The sequence below is a fragment of the Bolinopsis microptera genome, chromosome 2 (assembly GCF_026151205.1).
Source record: "Bolinopsis microptera isolate Bmic1 chromosome 2, MBARI_Bmic_1.0, whole genome shotgun sequence".
NCBI classification, from domain to species: domain Eukaryota; kingdom Metazoa; phylum Ctenophora; class Tentaculata; order Lobata; family Bolinopsidae; genus Bolinopsis; species Bolinopsis microptera.
Window position 1 is genome coordinate 14733999 of NC_087073.1, and position 21775 is coordinate 14755773.

At 39.6% G+C, this 21775-nt stretch overlaps 3 protein-coding genes across 5 annotated transcripts in view; 1 reads left to right on the forward strand and 2 right to left on the reverse strand.

The window, feature by feature from the left end:
• LOC134826226 (FYVE, RhoGEF and PH domain-containing protein 4-like) overlaps positions 1-21775 on the reverse strand; it is a 434713-nt gene that overhangs the window by 388352 nt on the left and 24586 nt on the right. For 2 of the 3 annotated variants that reach the window (XM_063838524.1, XM_063838523.1), the window contains exons 15-21: positions 6297-6391; positions 6025-6134; positions 3948-4076; positions 3135-3251; positions 2887-2967; positions 2655-2750; positions 569-1845 (exon numbers count right to left, since the gene is read on the reverse strand). In XM_063838524.1, the coding sequence (XP_063694594.1) occupies positions 1744-1845; positions 2655-2750; positions 2887-2967; positions 3135-3251; positions 3948-4076; positions 6025-6134; positions 6297-6391 (730 nt within the window). In that variant the 3' untranslated portion in view covers positions 569-1743. Of the gene's footprint in view, positions 1-568; positions 1846-2654; positions 2751-2886; positions 2968-3134; positions 3252-3947; positions 4077-6024; positions 6135-6296; positions 6392-21775 lie in introns of those variants that run through there. The other variant, XR_010161673.1, reaches the window with a different exon arrangement.
• The window catches only part of LOC134826233 (T-complex protein 1 subunit beta-like), a 92338-nt gene that overhangs the window by 15580 nt on the left and 54983 nt on the right, over positions 1-21775 (reverse strand). The window lies entirely within an intron of this gene.
• Positions 4434-5715, forward strand: LOC134811205 (beta-1,3-galactosyltransferase 1-like). Its single transcript, XM_063817962.1, has one exon. It carries the CDS (start codon positions 4574-4576, stop codon positions 5537-5539), a length of 966 nt encoding a protein of 321 aa, XP_063674032.1. The 5' UTR covers positions 4434-4573; the 3' UTR covers positions 5540-5715.

The window sequence follows — 21775 nt, forward strand, 5'->3', positions numbered from 1 at the left end:
AACAATCTGAATTGTAAATATCACATTATTGCATGATCACTATCTTGAAGTTGATCTTCGGCTTCTTCTACCTCCACATTTTCTTTTACAACTGGTTGTCTGTCCAACTCGTAGTTGTACCAGGCAATGAATGATCCCAACTGCTCTACTAGAGAGATACTTGAATGCCTAAAGTACAGCTTAAACTTTATCTCTAGCCCCCCACTCGGTAAAGGCGACCTTCAGTGGCTTATGTCAGCTACGATACATTCTACCATACCAACCATCTCGATAAAGTAGAAGACAAACCGGGATATCTTTGTATCACGTGGTGACCCCCACGGTCGCTTCACTGTAGCGTCTTCGACGCTACAGGGGGAGCCGCGCACTTCGTGCGCGGCGGGTCATACAACGTATGACAAGGATATCTCCCTGCACGAAAACCCATTTGATGAAGATGATATGTGATATTAGTTATTACTATTGTATTAGATAATGATCATGTACACATATTTTAACATTTTTACTGATTAAAGACTGATTTTCTTGCTTACTGTATGAAAAATGGATTTGAAAATCATTTGCAAAAATTAAAAAAACGTTAAAAAAAGATGAAAAAAATTCGGATTTTTGATGGTTTTGATTGCCTTCTAGCGTTCATATTAATGTCCGTTCATAATTATGTCCGTTCAAGTAATGTCCGTCCAAATAAGGTCCGATAAGGTATCAGCCGAGGGAGGATCCAAATGATTACGCTAGTGTAAGTTTGACACAATAGCTATGTGTAAAACTGATTACGGAGGGGGGAGGGGGTTACAAATTTTCCAAAAAGTGATTACTTAATATGTGAACGACCCCACACCACATGAGTGTAAAAATAGATCTCAGCCACATATTGATGTAGATTATCAAAGCTTCAATATTCTACAAATATTAATATTATCAATATGCTCGCAAAACCTGGAACAATAATTACAGAAATATAAAACACATTACATGGCTTGTTTTTACGTTCGATAAATCTTGATCATTCTTTTATAAACTAAATTCGAAACTAATTTTGTCACAAATTTGATGACATTTCATTGCAAACGTCCACAAATCCCAAGAAAGCAGTTTCAAATTGGACGAGGATTTACAGCCTTGCGATATCCCACAAGTTTTAAAACTATTTAATGAAGCTTTGCTCATGTGAGACGTACAAAAAACTAAGATAAACCCGTAAAAAACCCAACTCAACAATGAGAATCGAATTTTATCTTTCGAATGCCTGGAGAAGGGACAAAGTTCAGCTATTGTACTTTGGTTTCACGAAACTATTTCCGACCATAGACATAACGAGTTGCAATGATGCGTCAAAATTAATTTGTTCCTTCTCTCCGTCATTAGTGATAAGAAATATTAATAATTTGAAAATTAAAAACTTATCAAAAATTTAAGAAGTCGACAAAAGTAATGAATTTCACAATCAGTGGCAGTGATCAACAAATTACCTCCAAAATCAGTGTAATTGGAGGAAGCTACTTATCACAAAATTAGATTAAAAATTACAAGTCTGAGTTTTTACAAAACATTATCAAATCAAATTTTAAAATGGCCAGACAGATTAACGGCCTCCAATTTTGAGTTTAAGCTATTACTAATATAATGCAAAACTCTTCAATTTACAATCCTCATCTTCGGCAAAAAAATGTAATTTGTAGCCAAATCGAGTTACGAGAGTACAAAAATGATTATTTTGTTGTTATCACAATTTTGAAGAGGTCAGTCCACAAAAGTAGCTTTTTCGAGAGCTTCATACCACTTCTCTTTCTCTGATTCTGATTGAAACTTTAGGAACATTGGGTCTAAACCTTGGTGTCCAACCTGGAAATAAACATAAGTGTAATAGGTACTAAGCAGTTACATCACTGCTTATAATGTGATAACATTATTTTCACAACTTTGAGTTGTGAAAATAGTTTTATCCAACGAGTTTGACGAGTTGGATAAAACGAGTTATATCCCGAGGTTTGACCGAGGGATATAACTCATGTTATCATATTATAAGCAGTGATGTAAATGCATTCTCTGATGATCTACGAAATGATGCTAGCGAATGCAGCATTTACATCAGAAATTAACGACCGATAATATTACTACATATAACATTCCAGAGTCAAACTTTGTAGAGGACACGTCCCTATCTCTTAAAATTGTTACAGGTCGCTGAGATGTTGCTAATTATTTTAAATTGGTCAAATAAGCTCAGTGAAGCTCACACTCACACAAAACTTGCCACAAATGGTTGACTACTTGTTATTGACATTCTGTAAAATTTTGAAGCAAAAATATTTATCAGAACATAAGTTATACCACTTTCTGTTTTTAAAATAATTAGCAACATCTCAGCGACTAAGGATGGACCAGGGAGATAACAATAGTTATCTCCCTCCCAGTTATTTCACCCCTATTTAATGCATTATATTAGCGTAAACAAGAGTGAGATAACAACTTTTACATTATGGACAGTTACACACTGATCATGAGAGAATAAATGATACATCCTTAACCTAGATACAATGTAACGAGTGTATTTATTGGTCTTTAGGCTGAAAACTACAAATAAATAGACTTAATTGAGGGCAATTGAAACAGTAATTAAATTAATCAATCAGATAAGGGGAGATATTTACCTTTAAAGTAAGGGTGACATCCTGCACTTTGTCACAATCTTGTGGTTCCGCAATATTCCAGCCTAAAAGCGGCATTTCCTTCTTAGCCTTCTTGTCCTGCGTTTATATATAATAAGTTAAGGGCGAAAACACAATAATATTTAATATAAGTATATTTTCGTGAAAACTTTCGATCACATGACCGTTACATACTCATAGTCAGTACGACAGACTGACAAACGAACAAACTTACATAGGTTCCCGCGTAAAGATGAAGAATGACACCTCTTACTACACACCAATATTTCTGATAGTGCCCCTCTCCAACTTTAACCTGAATCAAAATATCTGGTTAAGTGTTTTATCTTAATTTTAGATTTTATTAGTTCAAAATTTAACTTGCAAAACTTGATAATGATTACAGCGGAGAACGAAATAGAAGTTCCCAAGAACACGATGAAATTATCAAGCTCAAATTTCATCAAATAAGAGTTTACAAACCAAGATGTGGCCGTTGATGGAGCCGGATTGTATTGTTCCCTTGGTAAGAGTACTGTCGGGTATTTCCTCTGACATGTCTTTAGTACCGGGGAAGAAATTGCTGTTCGTCAAACCACGCTGAAAATTATGACTTGTTCAGGTTGTATTTCATAGTGTGTACTGGAATTATATGGAAAGTGATATGTTTTCACTTATGGAACCGGTCACTAAGGTGGAGGACGGTATGGCGGAACTTTTTATAAAGGGTGTACTTTACAATTTTACAGTACGGCGAAATCACATGACACTAAAATCAATATTTTAATAGACTGTATCGAATGTGATTAACACTGATCGGCCATTCTACTAGAACTTTCCTTAGGACATAAAATCCTTTACATTATTAAACTATCGGCTCCTACGCATCACGATAAGGCAGTAAGGGGGGGGGGGGGGGGGGTAAGACAGTAGACTAGATTACATTAAGGTAACTCATACATTTTAAATGTAAACATTGGCCTCATCAAAGCACGTATCTTTACATCAGGGAGCGACTTCTGTACATTATACGTGTTTAACTTCCATCACTTGAATTGTATGACATTGAAGAATTGTGATAAGTAATTCGTTTATTTTCTCTTTTTGGAAATTCTACGTTTCTAATCGACTAGAATTATCGGGATACAAATCAAACAATTTGGACAGTACAGTAGTGTTATGTGATTGTGCTAAATGTGCCTGTCCACCTTTTTGGAAAGTTCCGCCGTGCTGTGCACCACTTTAATACTTAATCTCACTGTTGGTTGTGACAAGTTGACACACTATAATACTCACAGTTTTCCTGGTTTTATCGTCCAGACCGTCTCTAGCGGACAGGATAGTGTTACAAGAGTCACAAACACGTCCGTTCTTGTTGTCAAATGCTAGCCACTGTTTGTTTGAAGAGCACATACTGCAGTAAACCTGGAAAATAGTGAGTTTTCGTGACCGGTTGTTTCACTAATTCTTAGTTACAATTCTTAGTTACTGTTTAGTCATTCTTAGTTCATAGATCTCGTGAGGACGAGTGAGAGTGATAGTGCTCCATACAAAACATTAAAACATTCTAAGCAACAATTTTGAGATCAGTTGGAGATGTAGAGATAAAAAACTGCCGTATTCCAATTTATTTAATGCATTATAATTATACTCATCAAATTTAGTGTAACCAGATCAGAGGTATTAGTAACCATCAAATTGTACGAAACATATGCTATACATTGTACACATCAACATGAGACGACGGCATGATCTACGTATTGAGTTTGAACCTTCATTACACACAACGTTCCAATTTACTGTCGTTATATGTTTTTGTGTTTAGTTTGATCATCATGTTTTGTTTTCTCAAATTCTTGTAGAGTATTCACAGTTCTTGATGTCTCAACCCTGTATTTGATTGAAGAAACTACGCCCTACAAATGACCATATTTGGAAATTCTCACAGCCTAGCACCATGGATCTACAAATTACAGCTAAGCTTGCTGATTGTAACTGGAATTATGGTATTTCTAAATCTAGACAAATTAACAGTGATCACTGGAGGTTCTCTTGAATACTCAAACTCTGAAGCTCCTGACGAGCGCTTCAAGATTATCGAGTACGAAAAACTTCTTGAAGAAGTTGATCAGAAGAAAGAGAAATATTTCATGGTGGTAGCTATCCCTACTATGCCTGGTTACTCCGCCAAACGAGCAGCTATCAGGAGTACCTGGGCGAACGCTTCAAGATGGGCCAATCTCAAGGATACAGAGGAACACTTCAAACGAATCAAAATAATGTTCATTCTGGGAGACACACAATTTGAGACTGAGTCAGAAGAATTTAAGAAAGAGATGAAAGAGTACAATGATATGTACATTATAAACGGTTTGGCAGAAGGTCGGATCGTTCTGAAATACAAGGTTCTCTGGGGCTTAAAACGGAGTTTAACGTTTGACTACGACTACTTTGTCAAAACAGACGATGATATTTTCGTGAACCTGCCGCTGATGATCATGTCCCTGATGGCATCCTCACGTGACCGCCTGTACACAGGTAGCTGTATGCACGTGTACGGAGGGTGGGGGAACTACCCGCGCTGGTTGTACTGTTCAGGGGGAGGCTATATCCTGTCACGTGATGTGGTGGAAGAGATTCAGAAACTTCCAGAACGAGTTCACCATGCCCCGTTCAGGCCGGAGGACGCGTACACGGGGTGGTTAGTACACTGTCTGGACGAGGTTAATGATTTTAAGGTTAAGGTTTTCACTCAAGGGTTGCTGAAAGTGGGGTCCTACAAATGTGGACCATTTACCCACACATGGTTCTATCATCATGTAATGTATAGTAATATGGAGAAGTTTTTTCAGAAGATTGATAAGAATATTTATGATTTGTGTCCCTGACATCAAGCCCAAATGTTATTAATTAATGCTTTATCGAATATTTTGTAAGCAGGTGCGATATAATCTAGGATCTGCCAGATCGAGAATTTTACCATGAAAATTTCAAGATTAATTGAAATTTGAATCAATAAAATAATTGTTGAAATATTTTAAATCGTAAGTTGAAATGATGCTAATTTTTATACGATGCTTGAGTTAGTACTAACCATAGTCTTTTCCTTGATCAATAAAATTCTAAAACAAATCCAAGATTTTATCAAACTCAGAGTTCGAAGCATATAACAAAAACGGTCGAGCCTCCAAAAAAAGAGCAAGTGTGTGTAAGAAGGAAATACATCGAAAAATCCTCGATCAATATAATTTCTTTAAAAAAATAAGATCGACAATGAAAGTGAAACTAATAATTAAATTTAAGGTAAAAATGATGATTAAATTAAAACTGATAGTGAAAGTAAAACTGCAACTGATAGTAAAAGTGTTCAAACCTTGCCACAAGCTCTACAGTGGTGTCTGCGGACAATGGTGGTGAAGGTTCTCTCACAGCTCATACACATAGACACTCCATTATCGGGAATCCAAACCGGTGCTACAAGTCCTGAAAAAACCACCTTTATACTTATAGTTAGTTGGTATGGTTTAGGTGTACGTTAACAGCAAAATGTATATACACTTCGTAAATGGATACTCCATTTAAAACTGCATGAAAATACCGTTCATTCTGGTATAACAGGAGTACAGGACATTAATTCTCACTAACCAAGTCTCTGAGGGGATGCAGTCGTAGTAGCCTGACCTCCTCCCGCCATTACTCGGCCAAACGCCGCCATCCAACTCCTTTTCTCAGGTTCGTCCCTAAACGAAGAGGGGTTATCTTTTCTGATTTCAGAACTATCACATATTCGATATTCTGTATTTATCATATCGCCTGGTTACGTAATAAGCTGAGCACCTTCGCGCGAAGACTAAATTTGTACACCCTTGTACACGGTAGGGTACGGTGGTTAAAAAACCGAAGTTGCTCAAATCGTTCCATGTCTAAGCTCAAAAGTAGATGCCGGGCTAAAAAACTGCCTTGAAAAAATATTGCGGTGCAACTCCATCGGAATATAGGCACACGGGCCACGCCCTTATTTGTTGAGGCCCTCATACATTGCTTATAGGGACTCGTGTAGACAGTCAAACTGGGTAGCATGTGGGGACATGACGTAGAATGATATATTAACCATATAATAGGCTCTCAAACAACTTAATTGGGTTCCTTCCTAGTGATTGGTATGCCAAACCCATTGATTGAGCCCCCATGACGTGTGATTAAGTGAGTTGATCACATGGCATCTGACCCATGAGAGTGATAAATGAGGTTATTGTGAAACAGTTTTGTAATTTGTACCAATTAGTACAAACAAGCAACAACATTCTGCATGCAGCCTCAATTATCTATTACCAATTACCATGGGGACCGAAATAAGGCCTGGTATAAATAACCTCCTGGCATATTTATACAATTATACATCTTCTATCACGTGCTCGCTGATCAACTGCAACATACAACTACTCGATAATTATGACATCCTCCAAAAGAAAAGTCAGTAGACGAGAAGTTCCCTACCTTGAAACTCTACTGGAAAAGTTTCCCTTCACCAGACTTCCTACAAAGCTGACAGTTATGAGGAGACTCGTGTTTATCACCGAGACGGCCGCAGGAAGTTCAGTCTCCAACGCTGAAGCTACGAATAAAACAAGGAACGAGCTAAAAGAAGTCTGGACATACGCTGGCTATGAAGACATCCTCAAAGACAATTCAGGAATTGATAAGAGTATCAAGGTAAGTCTCAGTTGGTTTAATATTGTTCTAGTTTTTATAATGCTAAATGTTAAGCCTTTATTCGTGAACCTTAAATGATGGTTAATTTGTCACAAATCAATTTAGAAAATAAATGTACTTGATAACTTCAGGAGCTGCTGAAAGAACACAATAACCTGCGGAAAATACCCAAGGAGAGGCGGACAACAGATAAATTCAGAGCTAAAGTGTTGGCTTACGTTACTGGTCTTCAGCAGTTACACGACATCACAAAGAAATCCCTCCACTCGTCAAATCTGATAACTGCAGAGGATAGGGACTTCCTATTTAACCATTGGGATAAGACCATATCTTCAACAAAAGACATGGGAGCGCTCAGAAGTGTGGAACGAAGGATGAACAAGGAGAAGAGTTACCAGGCGTTTGCTGAGAGACAACAAACTTCGACGCCAACGTCTAGTTTACTAGACTTGTCAATTTCTTCAGAAGAAGAGCTCAACTCCTCAGAAGAGTCCTACAAACCGGTCATGAAAAAAGAAGCAACGGATACTGGATAGGGACAACAGTGCAACTTGATGCTGATATCCTCACCAAAACGGGGTTAGCTGCTGACCGGCTGAACATATTAAAGTGAGCACTGCGTTTGACTCCACTTTCAAGTTTCGGTCCATACTTTTCGTATGTTGCTTAGCAGTAAGACATAACTCATACTACACTAAAAATATTTAAATCCTAACATAGAGGAATTCTTTACTTATTGTAAACACTTTACTTATTGTAAACACTTCGTTTACTTCATTCTAAAACTTTTATCATAATTCTCGAAAGGTTCTTATTGTATAACAGATAAGTGTTAGAGAAAAGGGGGTTGCTAGTTCAAAGGTCTGCTTCATAGAAACGAGCGGTGATAATCGTTATCAGTAACCAAACTAAAATGTGTACTTGTCAGAGCTTCACGGATAAATTTGAAATATAATACCCTCATCTAGCGACATAATGAACTTACCTTGTGAACATGGATACAGAATCGAAATATTGTTATTTTCGCTGTTTTATGATGTGTATTCCCGTTTTTTCTCCGCTAAGATGACGGTTCATTGTATTATTACGTCACGGCGCAATGTTTTTAAATGTTTTCTCTCCTTCGCCCAAAAGCAGTTATAATACTGTCAAATGCAGTAAAATTGCACAAATTTCGATTTTACAAAACCGCATGTTGTTGTAATTTGAGTAATTTATCTTTAAATCTGAAATTAAAGCACGTTTCAGCAGGTTACAAAAGAACAAGATGGCTTCGCTAATCCGTAATATTCAAGTACCCATGAACTTTGGGTTGGAATATCTTGGCTCACCCTCCCATGGCAACCTGAAGTTTATTCTGAAGGATGAGTTCCTTCTTGCCAACTCAGCAATTATGTCCTTAAATAGTCCTGTCATAAAGAAAATTACGATAGAACTTTTTCAAACTGAAATTCTAGTTGAAGAATTCTCGAAAACTGCGATTGAGTGTTTCCTGGAAGCCTCCTATTCTGGTGCTTTAACAAATATTTCAAAATTCAATTTCCAAGATCTTAACAAGATGGTTCACGTCTTTGAAGTGAAGTGGTTGATTGAACGGTGCTTTGAATATTTCCAGGGATTGACGGATTCCGTGAAAGAGGATAACTTTGACGAGCAGTTATTCTTATTTGATCAGGCCATGTTCGTTCTGGAAAAATTGAAAAAGAGACAATTTATAGATGTGGTAATCAAGAAATTTACATCTTTGGCAACTTGCACACAGTATTTTGCAACCAATTACCTCAGTGACATTTCATCTTGTTCTACAAAGAATCTTGATGTGATTATGGAACTTACTGCTATTGCTGATCAGGAACATATTATCGTGGAAGCTCTTGTCAACAACTTGGAAAAGAATGAATGCACTCTTGGTCAGAGCAGCAGATACATGATCGAGAAGTTGAACTATAAAGTCTGTTCTTCTGTTCACGAGCCTGTCTATCAACGAATGTTTAAAAAGTTTGAGGAACTAGAAGATCCATCAACTGAGGACTTCAGGCTCATTATGAGGGCAATGCAACATTACAATAAAGCACTGAAGGAGATGAAAGATTCCATCTCATTCGCAGTTTTACCAAACTTGTTTCATGGTTTCCAGCAGCTCAATGACATAAATGATTTCGAAGAACTGACAACCTTTTTGACAGAGTCACCACTGGTGAAAAACAGTTATATTTTCTTAGATGCTATTTATATCTGGCTTTTTGAGAAGGCAGTCCAAATGAATATTCCTTTCGTGTCCATCAGTGACGACTTTGTTGAAAAATTCGCTGACATTATGCAGAGCAAAGGATGGAAACCTGTGGAACTAGAATACATAGAAAATAAAATGGGGCCATACTTTGGTGGCCTTACTGACAAAATACACCACAACACAAGTTTGGTAACAGATAACCGCGTTGGCCTTAAAGTTAATTGTATACCATCAACCCGTGAATACACGCCAGAAGAACTTTTTGCACGAAATCACGACATAAAGTTTAAATTCAAACAGGAATCCATAACCAATTGCTCCAAAGAAGGGGATTGTGGTTTTATACTTAGAATAACTGCAGCAACGGAAAAGCTAGATGATTCGTTTAATATACGACTGGTAGTAGACCAAAACCTTTACCCTGACGATGTGCATTTTCACAAAGAATCATTGATGTTAGCTGAAAACATACACTTTACTTTTGATGTGACGTTTGAGGGCGTAACCAACAGCGCACGTCCGATAACCTGGCATGGTAGACCATGTCGAGATGGAACACAGCAGTTCTGGTGTTGGGGTGCAGAACGTTTCTACAAAAAGGATGAAGGAACCATGCCTCCGACATATCCCTTGAAATGGGCCAGCTTTCACGGTTCAAACAAAAAGATAAGACCTGTCGTCTATAAGTTGGGATGATAAGATTTCCTTCAGAATTTCAATTTTATCAATTACGTGATTTTTTGAATGAAGACTCGTTGTGTAAATTAACTAGAAATAGTTTTGTGCGTGGTTAACATTAAAAGATACTGCTTATTTGTTAATTTCCTTGACAAACTATCACTAAGACATTTTTGAGAGTTAATTTTTTGAAACTGATTGTCTCATATTATAAGGGAATAATTTTCAAAAATGTTACTTCAGGAAAACAATTCTGAAACATAATACGTAACTACAAAAAATAAAATTCCCAAAATTGTAAGTAAGGGTCAGTTGAGGGTCGCTCGTCGGATACACGTTGTATGTGTTAGAATCAACAGTATGTACCTCTTTTCTGTGAAAAAGCTATCTGATCTCTCAGATACTGTACTGTACTCGCTGTTCAGTAAGTTTAGGCTTAACAACTGGAGGCAAGTATCTAGCTAGGTAAGATCAGTGTTAAAACCTTTAGTGATTCATATTCATAGATAATTTGAATATAGTGCTGGCACGATTCGATAAACAAATTTTTGAACGCTTTTTTCACCTTTTTGACGTTTAAAAATGGTAATACTCACATTTTAAAACGTTTCATTCACGTTCTTCACAAATGTGACCAGAAGGTACATTAATTCTACTCAACATTGCAGCTTTAAGAGACGCATTAACCATGCTAACAACAACATGATCGTGAGATACTTTGTTAGATATCCACATTTTAAAACGCTTCATCCGGCAATAGTAGAGAAGAGGATTCAAGGCGGCGTTGAAGACCGTGAACAGAACCTTGGCAATCACCCAACTGTAGAGTCTCATGAAGTCGTTAGTAAAGAAGGGTTCTGGGTAGGTGTAACCGAAACACAAGGAAATTGCGTATAGGGCGGCTATGATGAAAAAGGGTAGGTTGCAGAGCAGAAATAGTCCTGTGAATAACGAAACTGTCACTGCAGCTCTTTTCAAATGCCCCTGATCCTTTGCTCGTCCGTTTTCCAAATGTTTATTGTGGAACATCTTGACTATCATAATGACAAAACTGATGAAAGAAATAACAGCTGGAAGTCCAACTTTTGTCGACCACAGAGCCTCTATAACGATGCGCCAGTTAGGATCTCCGGCACTGAGGTAACAGAAACAACTGTCTGAATCATAATACAGATCTGAAATACCTGACTCTACAGAATCTAAAACTATCAATCCGATTATATAAACGTTCATAGCCATGATGCAAGTCCGTCTACTGATCAAATAAAACGGCCTCACGATAGCTAACGTCCTCGACACGCTCATCAGCGTCACCAGGAACATGGAAAACTGCTGGAGAAAAGAGAAGATAAACTTCCAAGCAGCACAGAGAGCCACGAAGTTAAATAGTTGGGGGTACCGTCCAGTTACCAGCACTAGTATTACTGGGATGTGAGCTAAACAGGTAGTTGTATCCACCGCACATATACCGATATAGAGGCTGGTTGCAAGATCTCTCTTCTTCTTGGAGAGGAAATATTTGAGAGCGACGATGTTGGCTGGAACCCCGAATAGGGTGCAGGTTATCATTAGGGCAGCTATGAGGTAGTCCCATACGGGGGTGTAGTCTTTTCCAAGATCTGTTATGGAGATGTGAGGTCGGTAGGTTGTGTTGTCTGCTTCCGACATTTGTTTAGAGCTAAAATTACTATGGCTGTTATAAACACCAAACTTATCTCCAATTTTGTTAGTACGGATTATTACGGATTATTAATAATAAAGGAGCACGTAATAGGGAGCCTGTAAAATGCGCAAATTAACAGGTACAACTTTTAATTTTAGGACAGCAAATTGGGTTAACATACAAATACAAACGTTAATTAAGCATGATTAAATTCATGGTTGCAATAGGCAATGGGAATAAAGGGGGCTTCAGTGTGTAATTATTGATAAATTAGAGATTAATAATAATTTATGCAACTGCATACGTCAAATGCTAAAATGTATGTACATATAATATTATATGTAATGGTAAAATATAACTGTTTGAAAGATTAAAACTAAAAACAAATAAAAAAGCAAGAGTAACCTAACAAAACCAATTCAATTGGGCCAATTTGCTCACGTACACAAAATGTATCAAGCTGGCCTATGTCCTACTTAGGCATTAGGTCTTGAAATTAGAAAGTGGGCGCCAAATAAGTTCTATTCTGAATTACAAACAATAGGGGATACAGTACAAGTTACAACACAACTACATTACATTACCCCCCAGTTCCATAGCGGATATTATGCCAAATTATTAGACGGAGGTCCATTTCTACGGTGATTATTCTCCGGCTCCGTCTACTGTATTAGACGGAGATGAAGCTCTCCGGGAATTTCTCGGAGATTGTAGCAGTTTGTGGCAGTTTCTTTGCACTTTGCTCCATCTGTGAGAATCAACAAAATTACCGTAGATTGTCTCCGGATAAGGTTATGGAACTGCAAACCGGAGAAATATCCGAAGAAATATTAGTTGACGATCTCCGTCTAATAATTTGGCATAATATCCGCTATGGAACTGGGGGGTTACATTTACAACTTCTACGTTATTAAAATTACGCAGGAACAAAACAGCACATTAGGGTAGCACAAACGTATTACGATTGACACATTATATTTAATCAAAAGATTTTTTAAAAGTCTGAACTCAGTTTGCATTACGGAATGAAAGAGGGTATTTCTGCAGTTTTATGACAAAAGTGCTTAAGGCCACTTCAATATTGGAGGTTTTTAAAACTATTTCGTCACATTTGACAGGGGGGGGGGGCAATGGCATAAAATGGCATAAAATGGCATAAAATGGCATAAAATGGCATAAAATGGCATAAAATGGAGACTTTTTCTATGGAGAAACTGGAAAAACCCATGAGTAATTCTCCATTTTCTCCATTTTATGCCATGAATTTTGTCTTCGAAATTTAATCTTTAACACCATTTAACACCTAAATTGGACATCCTAACATGTTTATTTACGCTTACTAGGGGCGTAACAAGCTTATGAAAGCTCATAGTAGGCTACTAGATGCTTATACTAGGTTAGTAGAGGCACACTTCAGGCAAACTCATAATTACTCAAGCCTAGTGTAAAGTTATTTCTACAGGCTACAGCAGGAGTGAGTAATAGGCACTGAGAAGTGAGACCTACATCCTCGAAAGTCGAAACAAGCTCGCACTGCAAAGGGGAGGCCTGCCTTCCGAGATCGCATTACCAGGGGGAAGCCTCGAGTCCAAATTTGTGTATCGAGGGGTAGGTGCAGACTTCGATAAACCGAAAAACCAAAAAAATATTTTCGGCTAATAATGAAGAGGGTAGCATGAAACGTGGAGAAAGGTGGTTTTTAGAAAAACCTTGAAATTTTCGGCCCGAGTCATTCTCGATACGTACCTCTCGTATCGAGAGCTCCCGATTCCGAGCTCGTGTTGCAAAGGGGAGGCCTGCCTTCCGAGATCGCATGACCAGGGGGAAGCCTCGAGTCCAAAATTGTGTACCGAGGGGTAATTTTTTAAGTCAACATTTTTCAATGTTATATTTTCTAAATTTTTCAGGTTTTCAATGGCATAAAATGGCATAAAATGTCATAAAATGGCATAAAATGGCATAAAATGGAGACTATTTCTATGGAGAAAATGAAAAAACCTATGAGTAATTCTCCATTTTCTCCATTTATGCCATTGGCCCCCCCCCCATTTGACATTTCTGTCCAATTTTTGCATTGTAGGCCGTAGGGGTTCCTAAAAGGAGGTTAGATATCTCCGATACAACATATCCAGAGACATCTAAATTATTTCGGGAATTGAATTATACCCTTCAAAGCTTAAACGTCTGATATTTAGATTATATCTGGAATTTAGCTAGTAGACTGGTTACATATATATACTTATGGATATGGTACGTACCACTTACACCTGCTTCTCCTTGAATGGGAACCAGACACGAGGGCGGAGGACACAAGAGCGGAAGACACGAGGGCCTAGGACACAAGGGCGGCACTGTCCTGAAAGAGTGGACACGAGGGCGAAACCAAACACCGTCCCAAATAATAAACTTGTAACTGGTAACATCATAGAATTGGATTTTAACTTTTGTTTATATGCGTCAACCTACTTTAATAACTTACAACACACGTACCGTCGGCACACACGTCGCACGTACAGGGATGTCCCCACATACAGTTGTGTAAATATAATATGAGATATCATCGCAACAAGAAATCATGCACTAGTCTAACCAAACACATTAAAAACCCGCGTAATCCTATGTTTTGCTAGTAAAGTCTTATCAGATGTAATTAATTAGAAGACTAAGAGCCCGAAGAGCTTCTAACAGAAGTTTGCAGTACCACTAAAACTCCAACAGCAAACATGTGTTCGACCAACCAGGAGGTTTCTGATGGGGTTCACCGACATGGAAAATTATTGAAATAGAGCGCAAAGTTTAAAAAGGTCTTCATCTGTCCAGATCGGTCTCTCGAGGAGCAAGCTGAAAGAAGGATAGGTACTGATCAGCGCTTTGAGGAAGAAGATAGCATAAGAGCTTCAAAGACATCATTACTTGATTAATGAAAAGATTCAATGCAGAGAGAATAGTTCTCTGAAAAGCCTAAAATACTTTCTTCGTCTCAATACCTCACTTAGGGACCCCCGCATAAAACTCAGAAATTACATAGCAGTGACGAGTTTTATGAACCAGCCAAGTACCGACGCTTTATGTACAAAGTAGCTGTTAGGCTTTCATAAAATTCGATAATTGCTGTCTTGTGTAACTGTGTCTTGTGTAACTGAAAGAAGTAAGAACGACTTAACGTTACCTATACTACCAGTGAAATGTGAGTTCACATAAAAACGGAGGAAATTTACGGCAAGTTATGCGAATCCACAATCAAATTTTGCCTACGAGTCCATCGCATTTTTGATGTACAAATTTGATGGATCATTGTTGTGGGAATTGGGAAAATTCTCATTTCCAAAAATGTGAGCGAATATAAATCCTGGCTCTGTCGATGATAATTCTAACGATGGATCAGCCTTAAACTGTGTTACTGTCGGTCACAAAAATCTTAGAATTTTGATTGAGAAATACTTGATAGACACTTTGGTTCATAGCCATAACATTTTGAACTTAATTCACTGCCACACCGCGCCGATTGTAAGCAGTCACCTTGATCTGACTGATCCAGATTCTACTGCACCAGATCTGACGGATCTGGTCGTATTGTCTCGGCGCTCGCATCAAAGTAAGACAATCTTTATGAATTTTGCTTCAGTATAAACAATTCTGATACAGAATACACAACATCAAATTCCCCAATTTGCCAGCAAAATGGTAGTCGTGCTTCGATTCTCAAACTTAAATGAGAATCGTGACCATCTCAAAATCAAAACAGCGCTAAATCGCACGTTTAACCTTATGCTCCATAATATGCATGTACGGCGCGTATCTACCTGCCAATAAAAATTGATCCAAACATATCAAAAATACTTCTTAACGTACAATTTTCCAGTTAAGTGGAATTATTTTGATATGAGCCAATTAAAAGCTAAAAACAAAGAAGCTAAAACAAAGATTTTAATCAAGGTATGTCAGGAGAAATAGTTCTACCGAACATGACAGTTTTAAGAGAAGAAATTATTATGTCCCCCGATGTCTTGCTACTGGTAACATTGTCTGATACTTTGTTAGATATCCACAGTTTAAAACGCTTCATCCGGCAATAGTAGAGAAGAGGATTCAAAGCGGCGTTGAAGACCGTGAACAGAACCTTGGCAATCACCCAACTGTAGAGTCTCATGAAGTCGTTAGTAAAGAAGGGTTCTGGGTAGGTGTAACCGAAACACAAGGAAATTGCGTATAGGGCGGTTATGATGAAAAAGGGTAGGTTGCAGAGCAGAAATAGTCCTGTGAATAACGAAACTGTCACTGCAGCTCTTTTCAAATGCCCCTCCTTCGCTCGTCCGTTTTCCAAATGTTTATTGTGGAACATCTTGACTGTCATAATGACAAAACTGATGAAAGAAATAACAGCTGGAAGTCCAACTTTTGTCGACCACAGAGCCTCTATAACGATGCCCCAGTTAGGATCTTCAGCACTGAAGTAACAGAAACAACTGTCTGAATCATAATACAGATCTGAAATACCTGACTCTACAGAATCTATAAGTATCAATCCAGTTACATAAACGTTCATAGCCATGATGCAAGTCCGTTTACTGATCCTATAAAACGGCATCACAATAGCTAACGTCCTCGACACGCTCATCAGCGTCACCAGGAACATGGAAAACTGCTGGAGAAAAGAGAAGAGCAACTTCCAGGCAGCACAGAGAGCCACGACATTAAATAATTGGGGGTACCTTCCTGTCACCAGCACTAGTATTACTGGGATGTGAGCTAAACAGGTAGCTGTATCCACCACACATATACCGATATAGAGACTGGTTGCAAGATCTCTCTTCCTCTTGGAGAGAAAATATTTGAGAGCGAAGATGTTGGCTGGAACCCCAAATAGGGTGCAGGTTATCATTAGGGCAGCTATGAGGTAGTCCCATACGGGGGTGTAGTCTTTTCCAAGATCTGTTATGCTGATGTGAGGTCGGTAGGTTGTGCTGTCTGCTTCCGACATTTGTTTAGAGCTAAAATTGTACTGTTACAGTTGAGTTCACGGAAACTGGTAATTTGTAATATTATATGCATCAGTGCAGCGTTAGAAAGTTATAACAAAACATAATAATATGAACACAAAAAGACGTTTAGATGTATTTCATTAGTAATAAAGTAACCAAGCAACTCTGCTATTGTATTTATACAACATTATCTCGAAGCTCATAAAAAAGAAGCATTTATGACTGTGGTGACCTCATCGGTAGTTGTCTGTACTCTTCAGAATGATGAGGTCATCATTTCAATGATGCAATGTTAGGATTGCGCTCATTTGAAGACACGTGAGAATTCAAGGGGGGGGGGGGGGGGGGGGGGGGGGGGGGGTCAACCTCATTTTACCTCATTTTACCTCATCCCAATTTTGCCTTTTTTGGCTGGCCTCATGAGGTAAAATGAGGTAAATCTCGGCAAAAATTTTAACAGGTAAAATTCTCTAAATCGTCAATTTAGTCACGAAGGAGTATGGAAGGAGTTCTAAATGTGTGCTCCTCTAATATAAACAGTAGGAAATGGTTAACTTTAGTCGAGGTCTCAGGTCTCTACAATGTCGGGAAGTTCCTGCAGGAATTTGCGCATTGCGCTTGAAGCGCAAGATTCACAGCGCCAAAAGCGAAGGTCGTAGAGACATGAGACCTTGACTAAAGTTAACCATTTCATACCATTGCTACAATATGAGAATATAAAAAGGAAGGTTTTCTTGGAGACCTGGATCGAGCATCAAAATAGTGTACATTGCTACTGTCATTGTCAAGACTCAAGAATAAGAGGGTCTAGTTGTGGGATTATGCTGGATAACAGATATGATAAGTGGTAACATCCTACAAAGAATGTTAGCTTACTAAGGAATTTTCCTCTTACCGAATCATACAAGAAGTTAACTTAGTTCCTCCTAGTCCTAAGCATTATCTTGTTTCAGAGGGAATGAGTGATTTAAAAAGATGAGGCCGCAGAGTCAGTTGTGAAGAAGGCATTTGTACTCTGTAATTTCTAAGCTAATTTTTTTCGATATTTTTAGCTATTTACTGATCTTGTCTGACGTATCAGCAAGAGATCACTGGACCTCGTTAGTTGTTAGTCATGTTATGCTGATCCAGTTAGTGACGAGCTATGTAGTAATCATTCGACCTCATTTAATACTGATCCTATCAATGACGCGCTATGAAGTAATCAGTGGATCTCGTCAATGCTCATCCTGTCCGGACTGTCACTGACGAGTTATGAAGAAATAAATGAAGACCTCATTAATTCCCTTGTTCCAAGAAGATATTCCTCTGGTAACAGCCCCTTCTGAATATAATATGAAGATTCGAAAACCTAGTCTACCTTAATTGGAACTTGCTGACTGCATTGGAAAATGGAGAACAATCGAGAAATGATAATCAGTGCCAGGATATAATCAAAGTTGAATTTGGAATCCAAGGAAAACCTTCCTTTTTTATATTATCATATTGTGCGTTAGTTTGGTGTGAAGTATTATGTTTAAAAAAAATTAACAGTGTTAAACTAAATTGATATCAGTTAAAGATGATATATTTTAACAGGTAAAATTCATATAATTGACGATTAAGAGCTGTAGGAGTGTGTTCAGGACTCTGAAAGTGGCATACTATTATAACAATGGGGGGGGGGGGGGGGGGGGGGGGGGGGGGGTGTCATGTCCGTCTATGTCCGCCTATGTCCTGTCCTTTTTGGATTCTATGAGACAACGGACGTGTTTTTTGGGACATTGGCGGACACGGACGGACATTGGCGGACTCGGACGGACATTGGCGGACTCGGACGGACATTGGCGGACTCGGACGGACATTGGCGGACCCGGACGGACATTGGCGGACTTGGATGGACATTGGTGGACATTAGCGGACTTTGGTGGACATTAGCGGACAAACATTTTGAGGACTGAAGAGTACTGAAGAGTACTGAGGAGGATGGCTGAGAAGGATGGCTGAGGAGGATGGCTGAGGAAGATGACTGAGGAGGATGACTGAGGAGGATGACTGAGAGGGAGGAGAAGGATCAGGAAGACCCAGGAGGAGGAGGAGGAGGAGGACCCAGAAGGAAGACCTAGGAGGAGGAGGAGGAGAACTGAGGAGGATGACTGAGGAGGAGGAGGACTCAGGAGGAGGACTGAGGAGGACTGAGAAGGAGGAGGACTGAGGAGGATGGCTGAGGAGGATGGCTGAGGAGGATGACTGAGAGGGAGGAGGAGGAGGAAGAGGAGGAAGAGGACTGAGGAGGAGGAGGAGAAGGACTGAGGAGGAGAAGGAGGACCCAGGAGGAGGAGGACCCAGGAAAAGGCCCCAGGAGGAGGAGGAGGACCGGGGAGGAGGAGAACTGTTGAGGACTGATGAGGAGGACTGAGGACGAGGAGGAGGACTGAGGAGGACTGAGGAGGACTGAGGAGGAGGACTGACGATGACTGAGAAGGAGGAGGACTGAGGAGTACTGAGGAGGATGGCTGAGGAGGATGGCTGGGGAGGATGGCTGAGGAGGATGACTGAGGAGGATGACTGAGAGGGAGGAGGAGGAGGACTCAGGAGGAGGACTCAGAAGGAAGAGGAGGAGGACTCAGGAGGAGGACTCAGGAGGAGGACTTAGGAGAAATGAGAAGGAGGACTGAGGAGAACTGAGGAGGAGGAGGAGGAGGAGGAGGACTGAATAGGAGGAGGAGAAGGAGGGGGACTGGGAGAGGACTGGGGAAGAGGAGGACTGATGAGAAGGATGAGGAGGAGGACCCAGGAGGAGGAGGACTGAGGACCGAGGAGGAAGAGGAGGAGGATGAAGAGGAGGAGGAGGACCCAGGAGGAGGAGGACTGAGGAGGAGGACTGAGGAGGACTGAGGAGGATGGCTGAGGAGGATGACTGAGAGGGAAGAGGAGGAGGAGGAGGAGGAGGACTGAGAAGGAGGAGGACGAGGAGTGAATAGGAGGAGGAGAAGGGGACTGGGGGAGGACTGAGGAGGAGGATGGAGGACTGAGGAGAAGGATGAGGAGGAGGACTGAGGAGGACTGAAGACTGAGGAGGAAGAGGAGGAGGATGAAGAGGAGGAGAAGAACCCAGGAGGAGGACCCAGAAGGAGGACTGGGGAGGAGGAGGAGGACTGGGGAGGAGGAGGACTGTTGAGGAGGACTGAGGACGAGGAGGAGGAGTAGGAGGAGGACTGAGGAGGGGAGGAGGAAGAGGACTGAGGAAGGTCAGGAAGACCCAGGGGGAGGAGGAGGAAGAGTAGGAGGAGGAAGCATCTAAATGTTATTTCCATTTTTGTCCGTTTTTGTCCATTTTTGTCCGTTTTTGTCCGCTCTATTTTTTGTCCGTTTTGAAAATATAGGGTACCGAACGGACAAAAAACATGATCCCCCTATAACAGCAAAATTGAACATTTTATTTAGCAATTTAGGTGTCCATTAATGTCCGCCTATGTCCGCCTATGTCCGCCTATGTCCGTCTATGTCCACCTATGTCCGCCTATGTCCGCCTATGTCCGTCTATGTCCGCCTATGTCCGCCTATGTCCTGTCCTTTTTGAATTCTATGAGACAAGCGGACATAGACGGACGTGACACCCCCCCCCCCAACAATGGTATGAAATGGTTAACTTTAGTCAAGGTCTCATGTCTCTACGACCTTTGCTTTTGGCGCTGTGAATCTTGCGCTTCAGCGCAATGCGCAAATTCCTGCAGGAACTTCCCGACATTGTAGAGACCTGAGACCTCGACTAAAGTTAACCATTTCCTACTGTTTATATTAGAGGAGCACACATTTAGAACTCCTTCCATACTCCTTCGTGACTAAATTGACGATTTAGAGAATTTAACCTGTTAAAAATTGGTGAAAATATGGGCGTGGCCCAAGTTATACGAGACCGTAGAGACACAAAAAATGTTTTGGTTGTTCCCGACCCTATTATAGAGCAACTAATTAGAGGTGATATCTAATTATTTAAACGCAAGGTGGTTTTGTGAACCGCCCTATATTCTACAGCGAATCATGAACATTGAACATGTACATAAGAACTTAGAATTGTATGAAGTATGAGTTTATATGAGTAATTTATTATAAAATTACCTTCCACTATGCAATTTCGACTAAATTCATGTAGATATCCAATCCAGTTCCATGCACAACTGTTGTTTACATTTGGTCTAGTTAGACACAATTTGTTTCAGAGTGACTCGATAATCGCAATATCAAATTAAGATATTATTTAAATGGTCCATGTCATGCAATGCGGAAATATCCCCATAAATTGGCAACTGCCAAAGTGACACTAAAGTTATTGCTAATTCCTTTACAAAACTTAGCAAGTGCTATTTACAATATCCTAATGGATCATGGAAATTGAAATGTTCAATTTTCTTTTCATAAATAATAATTATAATGCGAAGTTTTATTTACCCCAAGTTTGGAGAGTAAGTAGGTTAAACTGGAAATGCCCCTTCCCAGGGACCACATCACCCCTAATAAACCATTAAATATCATGGGAGACCATGCACAGCCTCGAATTATAGTATAATGACTTCGAATAAACCTTTTTTGTCTCTAAAAAAAGGCTTAGAAAACTAGATTTATTTACCTCATTTTACCTCATTTTACCTCATCCCAATTTTGCCTTTTTTGGCTGGCCTCATGAGGTAAAATGAGGTTGACCCCCCCCCCATTCAAAAACTGGGACGGATAAAAAGATCACCTAATGGACAAACTGAGTATTCTATCAAAAAGTGAAATGATCGTATAAATATTAAATAGGTTTCTTATGAAATGGGGTTCTAAGCACCTCTTAACAACAGTCAATTAATGGACGGTTAGTATTGAGTCAAAT